The 7,734-nt window shown below is 41.7% G+C and overlaps 1 protein-coding gene across 1 annotated transcript; it reads left to right on the plus strand.

Moving 5' to 3' along the window:
- The first annotated feature begins 716 nt into the window (after positions 1 to 716).
- LOC104951524 (NAD kinase 2, mitochondrial-like) lies at positions 717 to 5,041 on the plus strand. The gene is made up of 5 exons (XM_010778185.1): positions 717 to 1,530; positions 2,475 to 2,563; positions 2,655 to 2,743; positions 4,683 to 4,755; positions 4,972 to 5,041. The coding sequence occupies exons 1-5, from the start codon at positions 1,273 to 1,275 to the stop codon at positions 5,039 to 5,041; spliced, it is 579 nt and encodes a 192-aa protein (XP_010776487.1). The 5' UTR covers positions 717 to 1,272.
- The last annotated feature ends 2,693 nt before the right edge of the window (positions 5,042 to 7,734 follow it).

Here is a 7,734-nt window from a genome sequence, read left to right on the forward strand (position 1 = left end):
ATGCTGCTCTGCTTCATGCTATCCATCATTGTTGTGTTCAGGTACAAAGTAATTTACCTTTGAGGACCGGTCAAACCAAGGCCCCATATTTCTTCATCATATATTAGTTTCACACAGTAAGAGGCTTAAAGCCCCTCTCCTTCTGCTTTTTACAGTTACACCTACACGTTAACATTTAAATTCAGTGAATGACGCAAACAAAAAAACGTAGTCAGTATTTTAGGGCAAAGCCAATACCCCTCTTTGAAGGGCATAACAAAGGAAATGTCAAAGGTCAATCCGCCTGAAAGAAATTGAAGGGTCATAGCTTTCATTGAAGTCATGCCCATTCTAGGAATTTCTAGAAAACCATGGTGGGTGTTTTATAAGCTGATAATACTTGAGATAAAATATATTTAGATGTATGTTTTGGCCTTTCATCAAAGAAATTCATAAGGATTATATGTGTTTAACAATTAAAACCATTTAAACACTTTATCTAGGTGTCTGGGGGACTCGGGGCCTCAGCTGGCCCACTTTTAAAATCCTGATCTCGGCCACATTTGGGCTTATTTATCACTGAAAGCTAGAACGAACAATTTTTTTCTGCTAGTATTTTAAATATGACTTTTCCCAGTCTTACGCGTGTATTTGAACGCATCATGGCTCGCTGTCAGCCAAAACAAAACTTATTTGACTGACATGCGCGCAGCCAATAGGAAGTTACGTCGCGTACGTAAACCCAGGCTACTACGTGCCAACCTTCATGGGACGTGCAGTGCTGCCAGAGTTTCTTGTGTTGTCGTTAATTCTTCAGCTCAGGTGTTTCAGCTCCAGTTTGAACTCCTCTGGACTTGAGTAATGAGGCAGAGCTGTGTGTGGTGTGTGGAAAGAGTGAACCCAGCCGTTACAGTTCGTAGGAAGCCTTGAAAGCAAACTGCTAGCTTCGTTTAGCTTGTTGAGCTCAGCTCGTAACGCTATCTTTTAACCTGACCAAATACGGTTGGCATGGTTACTAACGTCAGTTAAACTGCGAGCTGAATTGTGTTTTCGGTGATACCCCGAGGAAATACTCCATTTGGAAAAGAGATATTTTGGAGTCATAAACGGGTAACTAGAGCTTGATTGACAGGACTGGTGACCTTCCCTGGCAGCTGGGCGTGGTGTGACTTTATTTGGCCTTTCCAAATTCAGTGAATTAACCTAATCTGACCAGAGGACTGACATATAACGCAGTATGTAACAGCAGAGAGTCCTCAGTAACCTGTTTTAATCGGACATGTGATTGAGTTTATGGGTGTGTGGTCACTTGTTGTGAGAATGCCTCGCCGCTCGGTAGTGAACTTGCTGGGTCTGGGGACTCGAGCTGTCAGTCTGCTGAATGGAAACTCACTTCAGACCTTTCACTCTTCTCTAAAACACGCCTCCTCGCTGCCTAAAGCTGGATTCAAACCTGAGAAAGTAGCAGTGGTTACAAAGACCACCAGGTATGAGTTTGAGCAGCAGCGATACCAGTATGCAGGGCTCTCTGAAGAGGACCTCAAACACCTGGTGAGTGATTCTCCTTCACCTTTACCCTAGCAAAAGTCTAATGTTCTTAAAATAATCGATTACAAGTACAAACATACTGAGGTAAACATTTTTGCTTGAGTACAAAAGTATTTACGTCAAAAAGTATTTATTCTGCTCAAATGCCCATTTCAGATATAAGTACATGAGTATATACACAGACCCTTTACCTGAGCAAAAGTCTAATGGTATTAAAATACTCGATTACAAGTACAAAAATACTGAGTTAAAATGTGTTGCTTGAGTACAAAAGTATTTACTTAAGTAAAAGTCTTAGACCAGGAGCGTCTAAACTGTTTTCATTTTGGGCCACATACAGAAAAACATGCATACGAAGGGCTGGGCCGCTCAATAGAGGTGTATTGCTTCATAAGTTAAGTTATACTCTAAGTTGTAAAAATGTAGGTAAATGTAAGCTTGATACTTGAATATGCTTTAAGAAAACAAACAGCTTACGTCACAGCTCTCCATAGGGTTTAATGTGTTGTTACAAAAAGTGTTTACAGCTCATTCCTTAAAACAGAAGTCTCAAATTGCCCATAATTATAATAACAAGAAAAACTAACGGATACAGTAAGTGCCATATCATTTTAATGTAGTTTGTCAATATGGAGCCACTTCTAGAGACTTCACATAATACACGGTTGATAAGCAGTAAAGTAATTATCATATCACACAAGCACGTGTTATTATTATATGAAAAAAAGTAACTATACGTGTATACTAACTGTAGTGGAGTAAACAAATACTTAATTTGCCTCTGACATTTTGTAGAGAAGAAAGTAGTAGAAATGTTATTATGTCAAAATAACACTTAAGGACCGTACTTAAGTCAGTGTACTTCCACAGCTGCCTTTAGGCTGTGACCTCTGGCGGTAAACAACCTCTTACCTGTTTCCTCTACATCTCGTGTGTGTGTTTTGCAGCTCGCTCTGAAGGGCTCCAGCTACAGCGGCCTGCAGGAAAGACACAAAATACACACCAACAACGTGGAGCACATTGTGAAGAGCCTGCGGTGAGATTCCCCAGATAACCCCAGAGCAGACAGGAAAGCTCGGCTCTTTTTAAAGGACTATTCAAACTGTTTCATCATGTTGTGTTTGCAGGAGCGAAGGCATTGAGGTTCGGATTGTGAAGAGGGGAGAATATGATGAAGAAGTGGTCCGATGGGCCGATGCCATCATCTCTGCTGGAGGTAGGAACCTCAATAAGATCTTTGTTTGTACAGTTATGAATATTATATTGAAGGAAAGTCAACATTTGTAAACATTCAAGTTTCAATGCTTTTATTGTCGTGTACAGAGCTACAGTGTAGATATATCAATGAAAATCTGAGGTCACAGACTCCTCAAACAGAGCAACACAACACAACTGATAAAAGAGTGCAAGTTGGATAGATAGAATGGAAATAGTGCAAGGAGAGTCTATATACAAGTAATTGGAATATGATATATTAGATCAATGAACATGCTTAATATCTAAGCTATCTGTTAAAAAAGTAATACATAATCCTCCTTGAACACCAACTGCTGTGCCCAGGCTTCATGTACTAACTAAAGCAGGACTTCACAGCTGAGACCCTTAACCTAGGTACAAGTACTATTACTGCAACCTAAAAATACTCTGTTACAAGTAAAAGTACTGCTTCGAGAATGGTACTTAAGTAAAAGTATTTAAGCATGTCATTAACGCTGTAACAAAGATGGGAGTGGAGTCGAAGTATAAAGTAACACTTAAAGGTCCCCTATCATACTGTTTCTCATCAATCAATCAATCAATATCACAGGTCTCAGATATATCCAGAGCCTGTCTCTGATTGGCTGCAACACCAAACAGATCATTGCAGCATTTCCCATAATCCCCTCTGTTTCAGCCCTGTTTCCAAAGTGCTGATTCTCTGTCTGTTACTTTAGATGAGGGGGGGTTTACCTGGTGCTGATTGCAATGAGTTAGCACAAGACACACATCTTATACACAATAAAGGCCAAAATCAGACAGCGCATCAGACAGGTTTCGACAGAAATGGACAAAAAGAGAGAGCACTTGTCCTGAACTTCAAGCCTTCCACAAGGACACATGTGAATGAGAAGTAGACATGAACGAAGAGGGGACACAGTGAATGTAAGAGACATGAAGAAAGGGACACATGAGTAGACAGAAGACATGAAGAAGACGGGACACAGTTGATGTAGAAGAGACCAATGAAAGAGAGGACACAGTTGATGTAGAAGAGACTGGTGAAGAGGACACATGGGATAGAGAGACAGTGAAAGAAAGAGGGAACATGTTATGTAGAAGAGACAAAAGAGAGAGGACACATGTTAAGAGAAGAGACCAGGAGAAAAGGGGACACATGTTGATGAGAAGAGAACATGAAGAAGAGGACACAGTTGATGTAAAGAACAAAAGGGACACATGTTGAATGTAGAAGAACCATGAAGAGAGGGGACACATGTGATGTAGAAAGACATAAGAAAGGGACACAGATGTAGAAGACACATGAAAAAGAAGGGGACCATGATGTAGAAGAACAGAAGAAGAGGGGCACAGGATGTAGAAGAGACATGGAGAAGAGAGGACACATGTGAATCTAAAGAGACAATGAAAGAGGGGGACACAGTGATTAAGAGACCATGAAGAAGAGGGGACACATTTAGAAGAAGAGGACACATGTTGATGAAAGGACATGAAGAAAGGGGAACATTTTGATGTAGAAGGAGACATGAAGAAAGGACACATGGATGAAGAACATGAAGAAGAGGGACAGCATGTTGAGAGAAGGGACTGAAGAAGAGGGACCACATGTGATGTAGAAGAGACATGAAGAAGAGGGACACAATGTATGTAGAAGAACAAGAAGAGGGGGCACATGTTGTGAAAGACACATGAAGAAGAGGGGCACATGTGATGAGAAGAGACATGAAGAATGATGTGCAGAAAGGAGACCTTAAAGAAAAAGCAAGTAAGACAAGACCAGAAATGTACTTGATTCAGAAACTGAGAAAATAAAACTTGGTTGGCCTTCCACCGCTGCCAGACTTTTCCACTGATTAACGGGTGCCAAAAAGCCACATGAACAAAGGCTTCAGAGTCACAATAAACATAGCACAGCCACGACTGCATTTGTTTGTCAGGTGACGGACAATGCGCTTGTTGCCAGAAGGTTAAGCAAAGACAAACCAGCGATGGAGGAACACGGACCCGAAGGTAAACCACTCATACAGCATTTTTAGGGAGGGCTAAAACAATCAAACATATTGATATTGTGATCAATGAAAAAAAACTTTTTAATTTTAAATAAAATGACCTGTGAAGTGTGAAAGTAAAATATAATTGCAGTATGCACAGATCCTCAGTAATGGATACTTCTCACCACAGTAACAAAGCCATACACTGTCATTCCTCCCACGTGTGGCACCCCAGGGTCAGAAGTCACCTGGCCTGCCGGCCTAACACCATGCCTTCCAGAAAGCCTGAAGAAGCCGGTTCGTGAGTGTCAGGTGCGTAATTTTCACACAGATACATAGCACTGTAATGTTGGCTCCAGTGCTGCCCGTGTGTCCTCTGTAGCTTATATTCAGTCGGAGGCACGATAAATAATAATAGGAGAGAATCTCCCAAATGACTCCCACCGCCTGTCGTAAACAAGTATAACGCACTTTCTGTGCGATGAGCACCAGAGGTCATGACAATTAAAGTGGTGTCGGAAAAAGAAGTCAAATGGTACAAAGACCTCCCAATGGTTCCAGACCGTGGATATTTTAAATCCAAGTTACAGTGTCCCGTCAAATGACACAAGCCTTCAGATCACGTACCGAGATTACTCTAAACGCCGCAGTTTGATGAATTGCAAATACCACGAAGGTCAGAAGCTTATCTAAAACGAGGTTAGAACGAACAGCAGTTGGAATGTTCATAACTAATGTTATATAAAATAAAATGACTGACTGTAAACCTCCCCTGATTAATATGAGATGCAAGATCAGATAATCTTGGAATTATAACCGTGGTCCACTTGTTTGCTAGGTTACATATGTTAGGACACATTACTTGCTTAGTCCTAAAATACAATACAGTAATCAAGTTTGAGACAAAGTGTGGCGATGCAGCCCCACACAACAGGGAAGAGAAACAGAGAATCAATAAAAACACAAACACAGATATAGCTATCAGCATTTTATTTTATTTAGTTGTGCAACAAAACAAACAAATAAGGGGTTAACATCACCTGCTGCCACAAAGCATGTAGTAGCAACAATCATACAGCATATAGCCACGCCAAGAACAGCACACACATTCTCCCTAAGCATGTAACACACACACACTTTGATCATGCACCTACCACACAAAGCAACAGTTTCTCTCTGAAAGTATAGTTGTATATGTTTAAGCAATCATCGCTCAATGCATCTGAGGATATAACTAACAAAGTTAACCGTTTTAAACCTGAGCCTTCTCTGAACCTCCTCTACCCGTTGTCAGCCACTTCAAATGAAATACATCTGATAATCAAACGACCAATTGTCTCTCTGTGTAGAACTCAGAACACACATCTAATGAAAATCAGAAAACGCTGTATAAGCATGGCTATAACACAACCGTCCACAGGCTTGTTCAGACAGATTGTTGGATGTTTTAAATTGTCCGCCCTCAAACATTAATTTATGCAGGTTATTTGACCCCAGAGCCAATAAAGCAGACCTTAACCTAAAGTGTTTTGCAAATGCACCTTTCCAATCACCTATAGAAAATGTAAATGTGCTTTGCTCCACAACTAAGAGCGAACTTGATCCATTTTTACAACAGAAGAACCAGTAACGACATTTTAAGAACTGGGACCAGGTAAAGTAAGGCTAAAGATATGCTACAAGTGCATTGGGGGAAATGTAGACTTAACATTCTGAGATTGAGCCATAAAAAACCAAAAGAAGTGAATATCGTGGTTTGCGTTTCATTTCGATCTAGTTTTTAGCCTTCTAAACGAACGTAAGTCGAAGCGGTTACTCCACTGGTTTTAAAAAGTGGTGTGTGTGTGTGTGTGTGGTTGGGTGTGGTGTGTGTGGTGTTGTGTGTGTGTGTTGGTTGGTGTGTGTTGTGTGTGTGGTCGGTGTGTGGTGTGTTGGTGTGGTTTGGTGGTTGTGTTGTGTGTGTGTGTGTGTGTGTTGGTGGTGGTTGTGTGGTTGTTGTTGTGGTGGTGTGGTGGCCTTGTGGCGCAGAGGATCCGCGCACTTAGAGGGGACGGGAACAACCCCGACGCCCGTGGATCTTCACGACAGCAGATGAGCCTGAGCAACAACAGCCAGGCGCACAGAATCAACCACCATGCCCGAAGCCCCGTTTACAAACCATTTCAATCACGGATCTACAACGAGTTGAAGTTGTTTTGTTGTTTATTGATCCCTTTTTCGGGCGAGCAGGTCCTCCCTGACATATAGGATCTGGAAGCCCCACAGTTGAGTAAAGTCGACCGCATACAACTGAAAAACTCACGCAAAACCCAACATGAGACATTAGAAAAAAAGAAAAGACAAATTATCTGTATCACGATAGCAAGTATTTCAATATCCCCCAAGAGAAAACCCCTCCTCCCACATGCACAATAAATCCAAAAAGTCCACTTGAGTTCTAACAACAAAATCCACGACAATGGTCCACAAATCACAGACTACGTGTTCAAAAGGACAAAACCAAAAGCCTGCGTTTAGGAATGGCCCCACGATGCGCCGGACAGGGGAACACGTACCCTCGAAATCAAACACTGAACTAAAGTGGACTGGGCTTAGACAAGGACCCCCCGCACTCTGTTAAACATGAAATGTAACGCTGAGAGTTTTCAATTCCATGATCAGCGATATTCCCAGCCTTAAAAAGACCTGCGGGAGCACGTGTTCGAAATCCCCGCTCGGAACCAAATCCAATGTTTCATTCCGCAGTTTCTCTACTATCAAGCCTGTGACAAAAGAACATCGACATAACACACTGAGCTATGTGTGACAAAAAAGAACCTTTGACCCTTTTGAACCCTTTTTTGAAACCCTTGAACATTCGAACTTACATTTCACAGGGAAAGGAAATCCATACAAAAGCTCTAACAAGCCAACGCTCCCGTCAGAAGCCAAAAGATCTTCATCGGAGAGTCCTCCTCCAGGTACTCGCCTGTCGTGAAGCCAGTGACTTGGTGCAATG

This window comes from Notothenia coriiceps, unplaced genomic scaffold (genome assembly GCF_000735185.1).
Source record: "Notothenia coriiceps isolate Sejong01 unplaced genomic scaffold, NC01 NC01_scaffold00018999, whole genome shotgun sequence".
Classification (NCBI taxonomy): Eukaryota; Metazoa; Chordata; class Actinopteri; order Perciformes; family Nototheniidae; genus Notothenia; species Notothenia coriiceps.

What these genes read in the sequence shown, in the direction of transcription:
- LOC104951524 (XM_010778185.1), top strand. Translation starts at nt 1,273, where the DNA reads ATGGGTGTGTGGTCACTTGTTGTGAGAATGCCTCGCCGCTCGGTAGTG. An exon ending in CACATTGTGAAGAGCCTGCG is followed by an intron (nt 2,564 to 2,654) that starts GTGAGATTCCCC and finishes TTGTGTTTGCAG; the next exon opens with GAGCGAAGGCATTGAGGTTC. An exon ending in TGCCATCATCTCTGCTGGAG is followed by an intron (nt 2,744 to 4,682) that starts GTAGGAACCTCA and finishes TTTGTTTGTCAG; the next exon opens with GTGACGGACAATGCGCTTGT.